This window comes from Sus scrofa, chromosome 5 (genome assembly GCF_000003025.6).
Source record: "Sus scrofa isolate TJ Tabasco breed Duroc chromosome 5, Sscrofa11.1, whole genome shotgun sequence".
NCBI classification, from domain to species: Eukaryota; Metazoa; Chordata; class Mammalia; order Artiodactyla; family Suidae; genus Sus; species Sus scrofa.
Window position 1 is genome coordinate 35,896,831 of NC_010447.5, and position 17,055 is coordinate 35,913,885.

At 37.8% G+C, this 17,055-nt stretch overlaps 1 protein-coding gene and 1 pseudogene across 2 annotated transcripts in view; both read left to right on the top strand.

Annotated features, from left to right (window-relative positions):
* Window positions 1-10,291, top strand: part of TBC1D15 (TBC1 domain family member 15) — a 79,737-nt gene extending 69,446 nt beyond the window's left edge. For both annotated transcript variants that reach the window (XM_003355517.4, XM_001925336.6), the window contains 5 exons: window positions 2,939-3,038; window positions 3,782-3,879; window positions 7,272-7,388; window positions 7,921-8,007; window positions 8,965-10,291. In XM_003355517.4, the coding sequence (XP_003355565.1) occupies window positions 2,939-3,038; window positions 3,782-3,879; window positions 7,272-7,388; window positions 7,921-8,007; window positions 8,965-9,186 (624 nt within the window). In that variant the 3' untranslated portion in view covers window positions 9,187-10,291. The remainder of the gene's footprint in view (window positions 1-2,938; window positions 3,039-3,781; window positions 3,880-7,271; window positions 7,389-7,920; window positions 8,008-8,964) is intronic.
* Window positions 15,155-16,392, top strand: LOC100522253 (annotated as a pseudogene).

Genomic DNA, 17,055 nt, shown 5'->3' on the forward strand with positions numbered 1-17,055 from the left:
AATATTTGGAAAGATTATTAATTACAGTTATTTGGTAATATCATAGTTTGTCATCCTTACCTTTTTGATTCATTGATTTTACCTGCCTTCTTAGTTCCAATTACTCCCAAGTGCTCTAGAAACCTGAGGCATTTGTTATAAAGGTCTGTACAATTGATACTAATTGTATCAAAACTATTGTCTGCTTTCCTTGTGTTTTTGTTGTTTACCCTTTTTCACTAGAGCTAGTGTGTTCCTTGATAAAAGGGATCATGTCTTTGTTTAACTAGTTCTCTGATATGTTTCCAGTATTTTCCTGATGCCTGAGCAGGAGTTTTTGTTCAACAGATTTTTGTAGAATAAACACATGGATATTTCCCCAGTGCTTAGTTTAGATCTCTACTTATAGTTATTGCAAGTACTAGCACTAACGTACTGCATTTTTTTAAACAATAATAGTTTTCATAAAAACTGAGCTATTATCAGCATGTTCAAATATATTGGCTTATGATTCCAAATACATACATGCATATGTGTGCATGTAGTTAGGTCTCAAAAGTAAAGTCTACTTTTTGAATATCTGTAATATATACTTCACAGTCTGTCATTTTTGTGTATGAAGGTTCACGGTCTTTGTTCTGTCTTTTTCACAGTGAATGTTCTCTATTTGCATTTTCCATTGAGAATGGTCTGGGGATTTTTCTAGTCTTTATTCTAAAAAGATCTCTTAATATAGTCTACTAACTTCTTTTGTTTCATAATATTTGAACAAAAGGGCAATATGTTACAGTCAAAATAATCTGCATGGTTATTTTTCACTGCATTGCTATTGTTTTGGTGTCCTTAAGTCTGTGCTGCTGTTTGACTCCTTTTTGTTTTACAACTTTATTTCATGTATGTTTTTACTATTGTTGTCAGGCTGAATCCAGTGTCTATTTACTTCTGTTGATATTTACACATATCTAGTGTAGGTCTCTGCATATTACGGAAATATTTGCAAAATGATCTAATGAACTTTCTTATAGCCACTGTTCATTTTGCCATACAGTTTAGTGCTTCCTGTCCCTCTCACCCCCTTCCATATGCACACACACACAGACCTATGTATATGTACCTATACATATATGTATCCATGCATAAATATGTACATGTATATGTGTATGCACACATGTATTTATTTAGTTACACTTGAAGCCCTTTGTATATCCCTTGTTGATCTCATTTCTCTTTTCCCAGGAATAGTTACTTTTCTTGAGTTGGCTTCTGTCATTTTGGATTGCTTCTTTTTATAACGCTATGGTGGATAGCAGTGGTTATGCCATATTAGTACTTCCAGACTAGATATATCTTTTGGCTGTGTCACAAGAAAAATTATGCTCTAGAGTTAATTCTGCCTTTCACTTACCAGTTCCATGTGGGAAATGTGAAGAAACTGTATTCCTGGGCTTGTGTCAGTCTGTTGAAGTAGTTCTTTAAATCATTAAGGAGAAACCAGTTTATGGAGAATCAGTAGCCCTTCCTTTTTTTTCCGCTACCAAGAATGAATGGTTTCTAATCTGATAGATACTTCTCATAAAGTGCCACTGTTGTCTCTAAAAAAGAAGTGTGAGGGAGGGGATGTTGTTCTTAGGCTTTTCACAAAGATTAGAGTAGTAGATCACCCTCGAGGGGTTCGGACATCTGGATTAAAGGGATCAGAGTCATTTAAAGGCTTTCATTTATTTTGGTGTACCTTCCATTCCCCAAACTTTGACTGAAGTATTAGGTGGGATTGTACTCAACTTCAAGGTTTATTTAATACATAACAAACCATGACAGTTCTCAAACTTAATGATCTAAGGACACCTTAACACTCTTAAATATTACTGAGAATTCCAAGATTATGTGGGTTATTTTGTATTGATATTTTTGAAAAATTAATACTGAGAAATTTACAAATATTTACTAATTCATTAAAAAATAAAAATAAATGTATTACACATTAACGTACATACATTTTTTAATGAAAAGTAACTTTTCCAAAATAAAATTTACTGAGAAGAGGAATTATCTTATTTTATTTTACTTTATTTTTGTCTTTTTAGGGCTGCACTTGCAGCATATGGAGGTTCCAAGGCGAGGGGTCTAATTGGAGCTGTAGCCACCAGCCTACGCCACAGCCACAGCAGTGCCAGATCTGAGCCGTGTCTGTGATCTACACCACAGCTCTGGCAACGCTGGATCCTTTACCCACTGAGCGAGGCCAGGAATTGAATCCACAACCTCATGTTTCCTGGTTGGATTCATTTCCGCTGCGCCACGATGGGAACGCCCAGGGATTATTTTACATTTTGTATTTTCCTTTATGCTTGGTTTAGTTGTGTAGTTTAACAGAAGACAGCTGACTTTCTTTTCTGCTCCTGTACGCACTCTATTGCTGTATCACACATCATAAAACTTTTACACTTAGAGGAGAAATTAAAGTACAAAATGCATAGATTGTTTCAGCATTGACATTAAAATGGTTTTAACTTCATAGATTCCCTAAAATGTCATCTAATCTAAAAAAATAATCATCAAATCTAAAAAAATAAATTTTATTTCATATATTAATTTGAAGAAATATTTAACGATGGAAGTGATTTGATAAAAATTTATTTCCCAAATGTGTCTGCCTTTCACCAGGATTCTTATTTGACATAAGAAATAAGTATATCAGTCAGTCTATAGCTGCTGTCTCTGCATTGTTCTTTGCCTAAGTAAAGGGAGGGAAAAAAATAATCCTTAGTTTGAGACCAGAGATTCTCTTTCCCTCTTTTAATGTTGCTTTGGCATTTTAATTAGTTGTGATTTTTAAACATAGCCATGTGGTGTAAGTCCAGCATTTGTCCTTATATTCATGGCATAGTCATCAGTGATTATATACTCTAAAGTATTTGTTAAATGTTAATTGTGTGACAACATTTACTTCCTTTTAAAGCATCAAAATTTTGAAGAACAAATGCAAGGCATGAAGACTCAGCTAATTCAGCTAAGTACCTTACTTCGATTGTTGGATAGTGGATTTTGCAGCTACTTAGGTAAGTTTCATGAACCAAAACTGTACCCAGCAAGTTGTAGGGTGTAATACTCTGGAAAAAAAAAAAAAATGAAGAACTCTTTTAAAGACATATATACTCTGCCAGTGTTGAGAATTCCTCTGAGGAATATGGGTGTGGGACCAAACTATCCTTATTTAATTCTGCCTTAAAATAGTTTACTCATAAAATGAATTACAGTCAATCCTCAGTGTTTACAGGGGATTGATTCCAGGACACCCCACTCCTCCGCCATCCCCATATTTATTAAAGGAATACTCAAGTCCCTTACATAAAATGGCATATTTGCATATAACCTGTGCACATCCTCCTGTATACTTAAGGTCATCCCTAGATTACTTATTACACCTAATAATATAATTGCTGTGTTAACAACTTTTTACTATGTAAATGCTATGTGAATAGTTGCTGGGCTTGGCAAATTCAAGCTTTGTTTTTTGGAACTTTCTGGAATACCCCCCACCCCCCAATACTTTCCATCCACAGTTAGTTGAATCTGCAGTTGTAAAACCTGCGCATGTAGAGGGTTGACTCTATTTGTGGTTTTCTTTTAAAGAAGTTAGCCTGCAAATTTGAATTGTTTCCTTAAATTAGTAGAAGACAATTACATTTATAGGATTTTTAATGGCCTAAGATAGAGAATTCTGAGTTTGAAATAGGTCACTGTATTCTGAGATAATTAGCATAATAGTAAGCCATATATATATATATTTCTTTCTATATAGAATCCCAGGATTCTGGATACCTTTATTTTTGCTTCAGATGGCTTTTAATCAGATTTAAAAGGGAATTTAGTTTTCTAGATATTCTTCGATTATGGGAGGTAAGTTCTTAAATTATTATAAAAATATAATATTTATTATGAAAAAAATATTTTTTATCTATAGAGTATAAATGTGATTGCGATATCCTGACTGAAATTTCTAAAGCAGTTATGTTCCAAAGTTTTGATGGTCTGTGGTCTCTTCTTAAAAATTGATTTTGGGAGTTCCCATTGTGGCTCAGCAGGTTATGAACCCAACTAGTGTCCATGAGGATGCTGGTTCAATCCCTGGCCTCACTCGGTGGGTTAAGGATCTGGCATTGCTGGGAGCTGTGGTGTAGGTTGCAGATGAAGCTCAGACCTGGCTTTGCTGTGGCTGTGGTGTCGGCTGACAGCTACAGTTCTGATTCTGATTCAGCCCCTAGCCTGGGAACTTCTATGTACCACAGGTGCAGCCCTAAAAAGCAAAAAAAAAAAAAAAAAAAAAAATATCTTGAACTGAATGTCTAGTCTTTGGAGCTTTTTTTTCTATAAATAAATTTTTGCGATATTTGGGGCCAGTAGGTTTCCCAGAACCTGTTCTCTAGATCATTTGTGCCTGTGTTCTGTGCCTTGGGAGATTTGACTTTATATGAGGCTCTGTCACATTCTTATATAGATTTGTATAGAGTTAAGGGAGTTTTGACAGGCTGATCAATTGAGATAGTACTGTATTTGTAGTCTTAAATATTGGGAAGGAACGAACTTGTGTTTCGCTTTTTTTTTTTTTTTTGAAAGCAATTTAAGTTAGAACAAAATACTAAGAATAATATAACAGAGAGATCCCGCTATGTTTAACATATTTAAACATTTTGCTGTATTTACTTATAGTATTTTCCTTCCAAAAATTTTTTTAAGCTGTAGCTCACATCTTTAATCATCCCCCAAGCTCCATTTCTCTCTTCCCCACTCTATAGGATATTCATGATCATAATTTTAGTGTATATCCTTTTATTCCATTTTGCACGCAGGGCAACTCTTGATGAGAAACAGAAAATTACTGTTTTCTTCTCACATATCTGTTATTTATTTATTTATTTTTGTCTTTTCAGGGCCATACCCATGGCATATGGAGGTTTCCAGGCTAGGGGTCTAATTGGAGCTACAGCTTCCAGCCTTCACCAGAGACACAGCAATGCCAGATCTGAGCTGCGTCTTTTTTTTTTTTTTTGCTATTTCTTTGGGCCGCTCCTGCGGCATATGGAGGTTCCCAGGCTAGGGGTCGAATCGGAGCTGTAGCCACTGGCCTCCGCCAGGGCCACAGCAACGCGGGATCGCGGGATCCGAGCCGCGTCTGCAACCTACACCACAGCTCACGGCAACGCCGGATCGTTAACCCACTGAGCAGGGGCAGGGACCGAACCCGCAACCTCATGGTTCCCAGTCGGATTCGTTAACCACTGCGCCACGACGGGAACTCCTGAGCTGCGTCTTCAACCTACACCACAGCTCATGGCAATGCTGGATCCTTAACCCACTGAGCAAGGCCAGGGATCGAACCCGCAACCTCATGGTTCCTAGTTGGATTTGTTTCCGCTGCCCCATGATGGGAATTCCTGTTAATTGTTAAATTAACAGAATAGTTAGCAGATGGATGTGCTTTTGAAGTAGAATATTGGTTAAATGACTGATTGCTACCTTATCTTTTCGTTGGTTGATTGATTTCCTTTTTAGGGCCACACTTGCAGCATATGGAAGTTCCTGAGCTAGGGGTTGAATCAGCTGCACCTGCTGGCCTATGCCACAGCCATAGCAACACCAGATCCTTAACCCACTGAGTGAGGCCAGGGATCGAACCCTCATGCTCACAGAGACTAGTTGGATTCTTCACCCACTGAGCCACAATGAGAACTCCTACCTTATCTTTATAAAGATGACAGAAAATTTCCCAAAGAAAGAAAGGGGTAAATAATATCTTTGGATGATAAATAGACTTATATTTAATGGAACCCCTGTGCCCTCTGAGGTGTTTACACTTTTGGTGACTGTGCTACCATTAGAGAAGGTAATGTACTGATTGAAGGATCACTGCTTTAGAGAGGATCAGTTCCTTTGTTTGAAATTAGAAACTCACATATTCTTGACCTAGAATCATGGTTTAGAGTTTCTCAGTTGTGTTAAATTAGTATTGCAACTTTTTAAACAAATTATTGCAGAGCTGAAATAACTCCTTAATTTGTGTTTTCCAAATAAATTGGAATTTTTAATGACATCTTTGAGGTTAATTGCATTGTAATTCAACTTTCAAAAGCTGCTTTTAGTCTGAAAATGATTCAACTTGATTTACTTTTGGTGAAAGAAAAAATATTTCAGATTTGCCTTAATAGTATTGTTTACTTGGGTCTTTTGCTCTTTCTAGAAAAGATATTATTAGGTAAATTAACCAGGGATAATTAAGACCTTAAATTTTAGGGCATTACTTACACTTAGGGAGAAGTGCAGCTATTAATCAAATGTTTTATACATTTGGGTGTAAATTTTGAATGCTTGATTCAGTTTTTGTCACAATCTGGAATACTGAGTTATATAATGTAATATAGTGCTTAGAAGGTAGAACTACTTCTGGTGCTTTTGATTCCATTCAGTGTGTAATTGAGTCTTTATTTCCAGGATTTAGTTCTGCCCCCGCCCGCCGCCAATCAGAGACTGAAGAGAATTTAGAAGTGAAAAATTGAAGGTTCAGAAAAATATTGAAAATACCTCTAACCCTTACACCTTAACCTCATAGCTGTGGCTCCTTTGTTAATACCATTTATCATATTAGTTAGGTTCAGTGTTATTGTAGTTACCTAAAAAGCCACATTTGGAATTCTTCATTTTCACATAATGTTAAACTTGATGTTAGTTACATTGTAGGTAAAGGTAAGACTTGCCTTCCCCAAAGCTTATTTGAGTGTGGGAGTTCCCCGGTGGCTCAGCAGGTTAAGGACCTGGCATTGTCTCTGCTGTGGCATGGGTTGGATCCCTGGCCTGAGAACTTCCCTGTACCACAGGTACAGCCAAATAAATAAATAAATAAAAAGGTATCAGAGTTCCTGTTGTGGCTCAGCAGAAATGAATCTGATTAGGAACCATGAGGTTGCTGGTTCGATCCCTGGCCTCGCTCAGTGGGTTAAGGATCTGGTGTTGCTATGAGCTGTGGTATAGGTCACAGACTAGGCTCAGATCTTGTGTTGCTGTGGCTGTGGTGTAGGCCGGCGGCTACAGCTTTGATTCGATCCCTAGCCTAGGAACCTTCATGTGCTGCAAATGCAGCCCTAAAAAGAAAAAAAAAAAAAAAAAAAAAGTGGACTATCCTATGTAGGTAACGTCTGCTTTTCATAGAAGTCATTCAGAGTTCAGCATTGTATCTATGAGTAAAATATTTTTAGAATTTATATTGTTGATTAAATAGGTGTTCTATTTTTTTATAGGTAATGTGGACTGAACTACCATGTAAAAATTTCCATCTTCTTCTCTGTTGTGCTATTCTGGAATCAGAAAAGCAGCAAATAATGGAAAAGCACTATGGCTTTAATGAAATACTTAAGGTAGTTATTCCTTTAATTTTAGATTTTAATATTTTGGTTCTTTTTTCTTTTTGGTGCTGCTCATGTACAAAACATTTCCTTGAAGCATTATCAAATCCTTTGTGTAACTTAAGTTTTATCAATAACAATTAGTACTAGGGCTGACTCTGAGAATGACAGTTCAACAAGTACACATTGGCCAGTTATTTTTCCTAGTTAATTAGGAAGAAAAGAAAATTCAGCAAATGCTCTTCTATATAATTTGGTTTTCTAAAAAAAATAATTGTCTTTTCCTTGTGACTTTGAGATAGTAGACTTGGGACAGCTGCTGGATTTAATGTTCCATAAGCTTATTAGCTATTCTTTAGCTTTAAAACTTGAAATGATCTAAGGAAAGATACATTAAATTTCCTGTTTACTTGTAGTATAGGAGTATTTTTATTTTATCTGCAGCATTTTGTCTACAGTGTAATACAACTGGTAATAAATTATATAGTAGAATATAATGATGTTTCAGCTTCAGTTATCACTTTATTTTATTGATTTATTTTAGCATATCAATGAATTGTCCATGAAAATTGATGTGGAAGATGTACTATGCAAGGCAGAAGCAATTTCTCTACAGATGGTCAAATGCAAGGTATACAGTGTTTTAAGTAATTGCAGAATTTTTTGTTTGTATGTTTTTGGGTGGATTGAGGTCCAGAAAGAATAACATTTTTCGCTTTATAAGTAAAATAGATAGCAGCAAGTTGAAGGCAGACACAAAGCATTGGCTAGCTTTTGCGTACCATTGTAGATTTATAGCACTTAGTTGAAAACAATTGATTAGTTATGCTAAGACAGGAAACATATAATTAGAGAAAATGACAAAAGTAATGAAAACACTTTTGCAACAACTGAGAAGGCTGTAGGATTTAAGTGACATAGATATTTTACCCAGTTGAATTAGTGAATACAGAATAGGACCGCATATGAAATATGTAGTGTCTCTATGTAAAGATAGGTGTCAATCAGAGATAATTTAATGAACATTATTGGTTGATGTCATTACATTTGCTTCAGTCAAGCTCTTAACTATCTCTAAAAACAAAACAAATTTGATATATTATATTCTGAATTTAAACTAGAGTATTATACTTTTGATGTATTTTGGTTTTTGTATTTTTAATAAGAATTCTTATTTGATCTTTGTGTCATTTGTTCATGGTTTCAAATACATATTTTGGTTCAGTCCTGCAAATACATATTTTGTTTAAAACCTGCCAATGAGATACTTATGTTTAAGGAACTTCCATGTATTGAGAGAGAAAGATGGTATTAAAAAGGAGAAGAAAATAAATGCAAAATGTTAGAAAGCAATATGCTTGTTGTAGTGGGAGTGGTGGGGTGGGGTAGAGAGTAACTAATGCAGAATAGATCAGAAAACCACTTAATAAAAAGAGTGGTTAGGATTTCATTTGGCCTGAAGAAGGAAATTTGAGAGGGTGCATAACAATTTCACTGTTAGAACACATGCTCAAATGTAGAAGTGTTAATTTGTGATTACTTTTCTTCCGTGGTGAACAGTGGTTTGCGTTTGGTTTTTCTTATTCAGGAGCTGCCACAAGCAGTTTGTGAGATCCTGGGGCTTCAGGACAGTGAAGTTACAACACCAGATTCAGACATTGGTGAAGACGAAAATGTTGGCATGACTAGTTGTCCTACATCTTCATTTTACAGTAACTCCTTGCCTGTACTTGCTGCCAGTGAAGCCAGAGATGACAACCCACCAGAGATATCAGTGTCCCCAAATGTCAGCAGATTAACACCTGCATGATCATTCTTCTTGCTTAAGGAACAGATACTTTGTCGCAGCTTTTTTTCAAGTACTTGAAAGGTGGAAATTTAAATTCTTGGTATTGATCATGCTTCAAGGTTTATGGAAAGAAAGTGTACTGATGTTCTTGCATTAAAGCTTTACAAAGATTTAAACTAATTATTTTTGTAGTTACTTCTACCAAATAGCCTTTCCTTTTCAATAACATTCCTTAGTATTTTTATAGCTAAGTACATTTTATTTTCTTGCTGATGAACTGGAATTGGATAAATATTACAAGTGGATGAGTTGGAAATTATGCACTTTGAAAACATTCACTTTGTTTACTCCAAGTTTAGTAGGTTTGGATTCCATTAAATGTTGAGCCTTTCTATAGCATTCTAAGCTGAGAAGTCAGTTGTTACCCAGTGATGAAATGAAAGAATTTGTTTTTCTCTACTGTTTACAACAATACTCAGCTTAAATATTTGTGCTGGTTGAATGTGATTTAAATTGGACATTTTCATCGATGCAATTTAATGTGTAGATAAAGAGCTATTTCAACCATAATAAGTGGATTGGCAGTATATTTTTTACATTGAACTTTTCTTCACTTGTATATAAAGACTGTATAAGTACTTATTTATGAGTATAAGAAAGGATAGGCATATTTTCTTTAACTGAGTAACTTGACTATTGATTTGTATAACCTGATTTCACAAAGTTAATACATAGCTTCAATATGAGATCTTTTTCAAAACTATTTTCTTAAGCAAACGTTTCTTTCATGAGACTACATTCAGCCCTATACCTGGTGTAATTTTCAAGTTAATTGCTTGTAGCCTCACTTTACTAATAATGTTTATTATCTTTCCTAATAATGTATTAACTGATTAATCAGGTCTTTAAATTTTTATGAAATACACTTTACAAAAAGCTTATGTTAAAAACCTCAGTATACTATCATGATTCTCAAAGTAATACCTTTTTGTATATGAATGAAGCTGTTGTTTTTACCATGCAGTGTTGCATGATTTTAAGTTATGTGTAATTAACATAACTGATTCCGTTTTAATTGTAATTTGTTAACTTCTGTACATATCATTAAAATAAATTTGAAGTTAAAGTAGTGTTTTCAGTTAAATTACACTTAGAAATAATCGGCTAGTTCTTCATGAGAAGAAAAAAATCCAAAGGACCCCAGTACATCCTATTATGTTTTTATATGATTGAAATAATCATTTGAATGAATTGTGGAAATGAGCAAGAAACATGACCCTTTATATAACTGAAAAAATTTTCATTAGCTTAAAATTGGGCATAGTGTTACTTTGAAGGACATAATTACCTGAAGCAGTAAAGCAACTTTCTACAATTGACATTAATAATGTAAAATAAAGGTTAATGTAGTTATAAAATGGCCCAGTAGATAGATTTTTTTTTTGCCAGAAAGCTAGGGAACCAAATGAACTTTTTTCCTACCTTGAGTATTAACTGACAATCATAACAGTAGAACCATTAGATTTTAGTTTTTAATAACATATGTGTTTTATCTTTCATCAGTTAATAATGAGTAAGACTATTCAGAAAAAAAAAGTAAACTGATCAAAAAGCCGGCATCTCCAGTCTTTCATTTCCTGCTGTTCAGGAAATTGCTGAGAACATCTTGATGTCCTTCTTGTTCTTCCTGGTCAGAGGCTTTGGGGGAGTTTTCTACTACATAATATAATACTACTTCAGAGTTTTAAAATATCTAAATACATTTAGGAAGTTGAACTTCTGTCAAGTTTTATTATTAAAGCTACTTGTTAAAAACATTTTTACTAAACAGTCTGAATTTCTATTTAGCCCCCCGCCCCTTTTTTGCTTTTTAGGGCTGCACGTGTGGCATTAAGTTCCCGGACTAGGGGTTGAATTGGAGCTAGAGCTGCTGGCCTGCGCCACAGCAGTGCCAGACCCTTAACCCACTGAGCAAGGCCAGGGATTGAACCCACATCCTCATGGATACTAGTCAGGTTCGTAGCCCACCGGGCTCAACAAGAACTTCTGTTTAGCCCATTTTTTATATGGAAGTGATAATAATATGGTACTAAGTTTTAATCAGAGTCCTCAAAATCCAATTAGCAAATACTATGGAAACTTGAGCTGTTGATGTTGCTGAAATAGTTCAGGGAGTTCCCCTCATAGCTCAGTGGTTAACAAATCCGACTAGGAACACTGAGGTTGTGGGTTCAATCCCTGGCCTTGCTCAGTGAGTTAAGGATCCGGTGTTGCTGTGAGCTGTGGTGTAGGTCGAAGACGTGGCTTGGATCTGGCATTGCTGTGGCTGTGGTGTAGGCCGACGGCTACAGCTCCGATGAGACCCCCAGCCTGGGAACCTCCACATGCCGAGAGAGTGGCCCAAGAAAAGGCAAAAAGGCAAAAAAAAAAAAAAAAAAAAAAAAAAATCAGGTAAATAGTCTAACTTTTTAAAGATTTTAATTCATTTTTCACAAGATGCTCTGTCCATACCAGTAAATGTAAAATATTTTGTGCTGTATGATGTGATATTTAAAGTTAAAATTCAAGTAATTTAGCTACAGAAATATTTTCAGTTCTTATAGGAGTTGTGGGAAACCTTTTTGCAGTGAAGATCATTCCTGTTTTGATTGTTTCATATATTTAGTATTCTTCATCTATGATGTTGGAAACTTTAGTCTTGGTGATAACTAGCTTTTTTGAGTAAGTAGAACAGTCTTTGGGATAATGATTCTTGTTGAACCTGGTGTTTCCAAAGGTTCTTATGGATGCCAACTGATTCTTATGAGAAATTGATATAGTTATGCCCATTATTAAAGATAGTCTGCAAAAAGTAACCAGAATGTTTATTGAAGAACCTAGAACTTCACCTGACTTTGTGTGCAACTATGTAATAAGGTAATGTTGTTACAGCTTGCATTTCTTTACTTGAGGTTTCAGAAGATGCATGAACTTTTTATTGTATTTGAAGTCTTATGTGCATACATGCATATTTTGGTGGAGAGGTAATATATTTTCTCAAAAATTTTTCTGATTCCCCCCCATATTGGGAACCATTGTTATAAATTATATAATGTGAGAACAGTAATGTGATCTGACCCATGCTAGTGATTTTATGTGCTGAACCTCCATTAATTAAAATAACTTCAGAGGGCTCATTTCCAAATCTTCCATCTATATTGTCAAAGTACATGTCCAGGCTCTACTTCAGATCTACAGAATCAGAATCTTTGGAAGTGAGGTCAAGGAATCTGCATCTTAATAAGCATCCAGGTGGTTCCTGAGCCTCCCTCAAGTTAGATAACTGCTATTGTATATTGTATTTCATAGTTCAACATTTTGCTTTATGGTCAGGTAAACAAGTCCCTAAGTTTTTAAAAAGTAGTTTTTAAAAAGTAGTAGATTTTCCAAGGTGGATTTTCCCTTGTTCTGGTCACCATTTTTAGTAAAAAGTGATAACAGTCATCCTAGCCTATTTTAGGTAGGTTCTCCCTCTGTTTGTTTTTTTTTTTCTTCTTGGTCTTTTTAGGGCCGGATCTGCGGCACATGGAGGTTCCCAGACTAGGGGTCGAATCCAAGCTGGAGCTGCTGGCCTATGCCACGATCATAGCAACGCCAGATCCGAGCCGTATCCATGACCTGCTGGCCTATGCCACCGCTCACGGCAACGCCGGATCCTTAACCCACTGAGTGAGGCCAGGGATCGAACCTGCAACCTCATGGTTGCTAGTGGGATTTGTTTCCACTGTGCCACAGTGGGAACTCTTCCCCCTCTGTTCTTATATTTTGAAGACAAACTTTCAGTGTCACTTTATTTCTGGACATGGAGCAGTATTAAATTTGAAATAAATCTGAAAGGTTTCCATCAGTATTTAATGTCATTATCCAGTAGTGGACATCTGTACTTACTTATACTTTCAATGTAAATACTGACATTGAATGATGCCCTATATTTGGTCTGTTCTCCCTTTGGGACCTTATAATATGGGAGTTTTAAGTTGTAGATTTTTGAGGATTGTTCTGATTACAAGTATTTTTCTCACTGTTTTATAAATAGACTCCTGTTTTTCATGCTATCTACCTTGACTTAGGGAAAACAAGTGTGTTGTCCTTACACCAAGGGTGGGCAGGAGAGGGCAGTGAGATGGGACTGTTTGGATATCCAAAGCATCCGTTTAGCCCATGGAAACTACATTGTTACAAACTAAAGAAAAACTGATTGTAATCAAATGAATTGTCTTTTTCTAAGAACTGTCAGGAATCAGAAATACATTTTCCTAATGTAGTACAGGTTCTTCAGTTAGAATTGGAACGTTTGAATAATTGGTACAGATATTCACAAATATCTGTAGGGTGTATTGTTCCTTACATGCAAAAGTAGAATGAAAAGAACAAATTCCAGGTGCAGGCGGAGCACTAAGAAACAACAAAAAAAAGTGATAGACATAAAAGTTACTAAAATAACCACACACACACACACACACACACACACACACACACAACTAGAGCTCTTTTAAAGTTGCTTTAGATGTTACATGGCCCGATTGTACATTTTCTTTTTTTTCCTTTTTAGGGCTGCACCCATGGCATATGGAGGTTTCCAAGCTAGGGGTTAAATCGGCGCTGCAGCTGCTGGCCTACACTACAACCACAGCAATGTCAGATCCAAGTCGAGTCTGCAACCTACACCACAGCTCACTGCAAGGCCAGGGATGGAACCTGCATCCTTATGGATCCTAGTCAGATTTGTTTCCACTGTGCCACAACAGGAACTCCCCTGATTGTACATTTTCTTTTCCATGGATGTCACAGGCTCACTTTGCAAAGCAAACTGTTTTTCAATTGAGAAACCATCAAGGTATTTCTGAGTGCTTAGTATTTACGTTGCATGCCACTATCCCTGTACAGCATTTGTCAAAATTTCCTTCCTTTTTATAGCTGAATTTATATACCATGTATATATATACTATGTATATCACACACAGACCATGTTTTGTTTATCCCTCCATTCACTGAGAGATGTGTTGCTTCAACCTTCTGGCTATTGTGAAAATAGCACTGCTCTTAACATGGGTGCAAAAATATCTCTGGAGTCCCTGCTATCAGGGGACTCAAAGATATTTGTAAATAATATAACTTTTTTTGGACCTCCCTCTATCCTGTATGTATCCAGAAGTGGGATTGCTAGATCATACTGTAATTCTGCTTTTACTTTTTTCCACAGCTGTACCATTTTACATTTCCCTCGAGAGTGCAAAAGGGTTCCAATCTCTCTAGGGAGGGTTTGTTTGTTGTTGGTTTTTTTTTTTTTTTTTTTTTTTTTTTGCTATTTCTTGGGCCGCTCCCGCGGCATATGGAGGTTCCCAGGCTAGGCGTCGAATCGGAGCTGTAGCCACCGGCCTATGCCAGAGCCACAGCAACTCGGGATCCGAGCCGCGTCTGCAACCTCCACCACAGCTCACGGCAACGCCGGATCGTTAACCCACTGAGCAAGGGCAGGGACCGAACCCGCAACCTCATGGTTCCTAGTCGGATTCGTTAACCACTGCGCCACGATGGGAACTCCTAGGGAGGGTTTTTATATATTTTATTTGGAGAGTTCATGTCCTGCATCAGGTAACTACTGAATTACTCTCAAATTTCTATTCCCAGGTCTATTTCCCAAATTTCAATCTCATTTATAATTGCATGCTATTTAAAGTCAATATATGGTACTGCGGTCAACTCAAATCTACTTCTCTAAAACTCTTTTTCCCCAAAATGTATTTCTCCTTTGGAAGTAGTGGAAATAGCACTATTTGCACCTACTGAAGCTTGATAGTTGAGTCTTTTTCTTACATCGCACGCCACCTTCTGTTTTAAGTAATATTTCGGCTCTTGCCCTACCCGGGCTATCCGTGAGCTCTGCACCTTTGAGCTCTGACTCCTCCTCCTGCTCAGCTGCGCTTGCGCAGGGCTCCGCCCAGGCAAGATGGCGGCATAAGCTCAGGACCCCGAGCGTGATGCGCCCCTGGCAGCACTTAGCCGCAGAGGCCAATTCCTTGACTTGCTTCACCGGTCTGGTGAGCCTAGAGGTGTATGAGAAGTCAGTGCAGGTGCCCTGTGGACATGTCTTTTCCTCTGCGCGCCTGCAGAAATCTCTGAAGCTGAAGAAGCCTTTCTGTGGGATGTGTGGCTCTGGCACCTGGCGTCAGAGCCGTGGAGCTCCAGCGGCAGGTTGAGGGCACAGCGACTTCTTGCCGTGACTGCTGTAAAAATCTCCTATCTAAGATCTGGGTGCACGTGTTCCAGATAGCTGAATTACATCGTGGAAGGTGTGAAGGCCACCACCAAGGATGGGTCCCTTCAGCCAAGGAATGTCCCAAACCGTTATGCGTTTCCTTGTCCTTAAGTGTCCTGAGAAGAATTTTGATCAAGAAGGTCTTGAACACTGCCAGCTATCCCTTAGCATGAACACGAGATCTGCAGTCTGTCCAGTACGTGCGTGCCTGAACGCCCTGGGGAGACCCCAGCTACCTGCAGCACCAACTTCATAGAGCATATCCAGCGCGGCACCAGTTTTTACAGGACACTTTCTTGAATTATGACTGATGAAGAGGACACGATGAACCAGGTGGTGGAGCGCTCCGTCCGCCAGTGGTGAAGGGCTCCCCTGTAGGCTCATGTTCCTGAGCTTCCGTTTCGTGTTAAGCATGAAACATGTGACTTATCCACCTAAAATGTACGACACACCTGGAAGTGAGCCATGGTATTAGGACAGGGTCACTTGTGACAGGGAAACAGATCCACCGGTCAAAGCCCTCTTTCCTTTGGGCTCTTCCCTTACTGTTCATCTTGTTTGTCACATATCTGGTCTTTTACTGCTCTTCAGCCATTTTCTGGAACTTCTGCCTCCTCTTTAGAAGGGAACCCAGCCCCGCCACCTGTCCTTCTTGCTTCATGTTTGCTCCTCCTGAACAGTGTTGATCTCTGAGGTATTCTGAGCCAGCCAGGACTTTTTCTGGGTCATGAATAGCACAAATGAGACAAGCCTTATTGTCCCCGAGGTGTGTGAACTTTGGCAACAATGTATCTGATTAGTGAGGAGCCCCTTCTGTGCTAAGTTCCTATTTTTTTTTCATTCTTTTTTTCTCACATTACGTGTTCCATCATAATTGACTAGACAAGAGTTCCCAGTGCCACACAGCAGGATCCCATTGCTAATCCATCCCGAAGGCAACATTCTGCATCTGTTTACCGCAAGCTCCCAGTCCCTCCCACTCCCTCCCTTCCCCCTTGGCAACCACAAATCTATTCTCCAAGTCCATTATTGTCTTTTCTGTGGAAAGGTTCCTTTGTGCCATATATTAGATTCCAGATATAAGTGATATCTAAGTTCCTATTAGTTGGTCTTTGGCAGCAGCTGCCAGAAGTCGGAGTTACCTCATGTTTTATGAGTCCTGTTGGGGGTGAATGTCCTGGGTTTAACATGGTCTGGAAGTTTTGGTGAGTGACATTTTCCTACCATTCTTTCACACCTTTAGGATTAACTGGTTCAGTCTTAAATGCCTGCGTGGTACTTTTTTTTTTTTTTTCTTCTTCTTTTTACATCCTCACCTGCAGCATGTGGAAGACCCCAGTTCAGGGGTCTAATTGGAGCTGCACCTTCTGCCTGTGCCACTGCTCTGGCAGCACCAGGTCTGAGCTGCATTTGTGACCTACAGCACAGCTTGCAGCAATGCAGATGCTTAACCCACTGAGCCAGGCCACGGATGGAAACCTGCACCCTCACAGAGACAACATTGGGTCCCTAACCCGCTGAGCCTCAAGGGGAACTCCTGAATGGTACCTTTTAAGGATCAGGCATAATAACATATTTTTAGTAAAAATAAG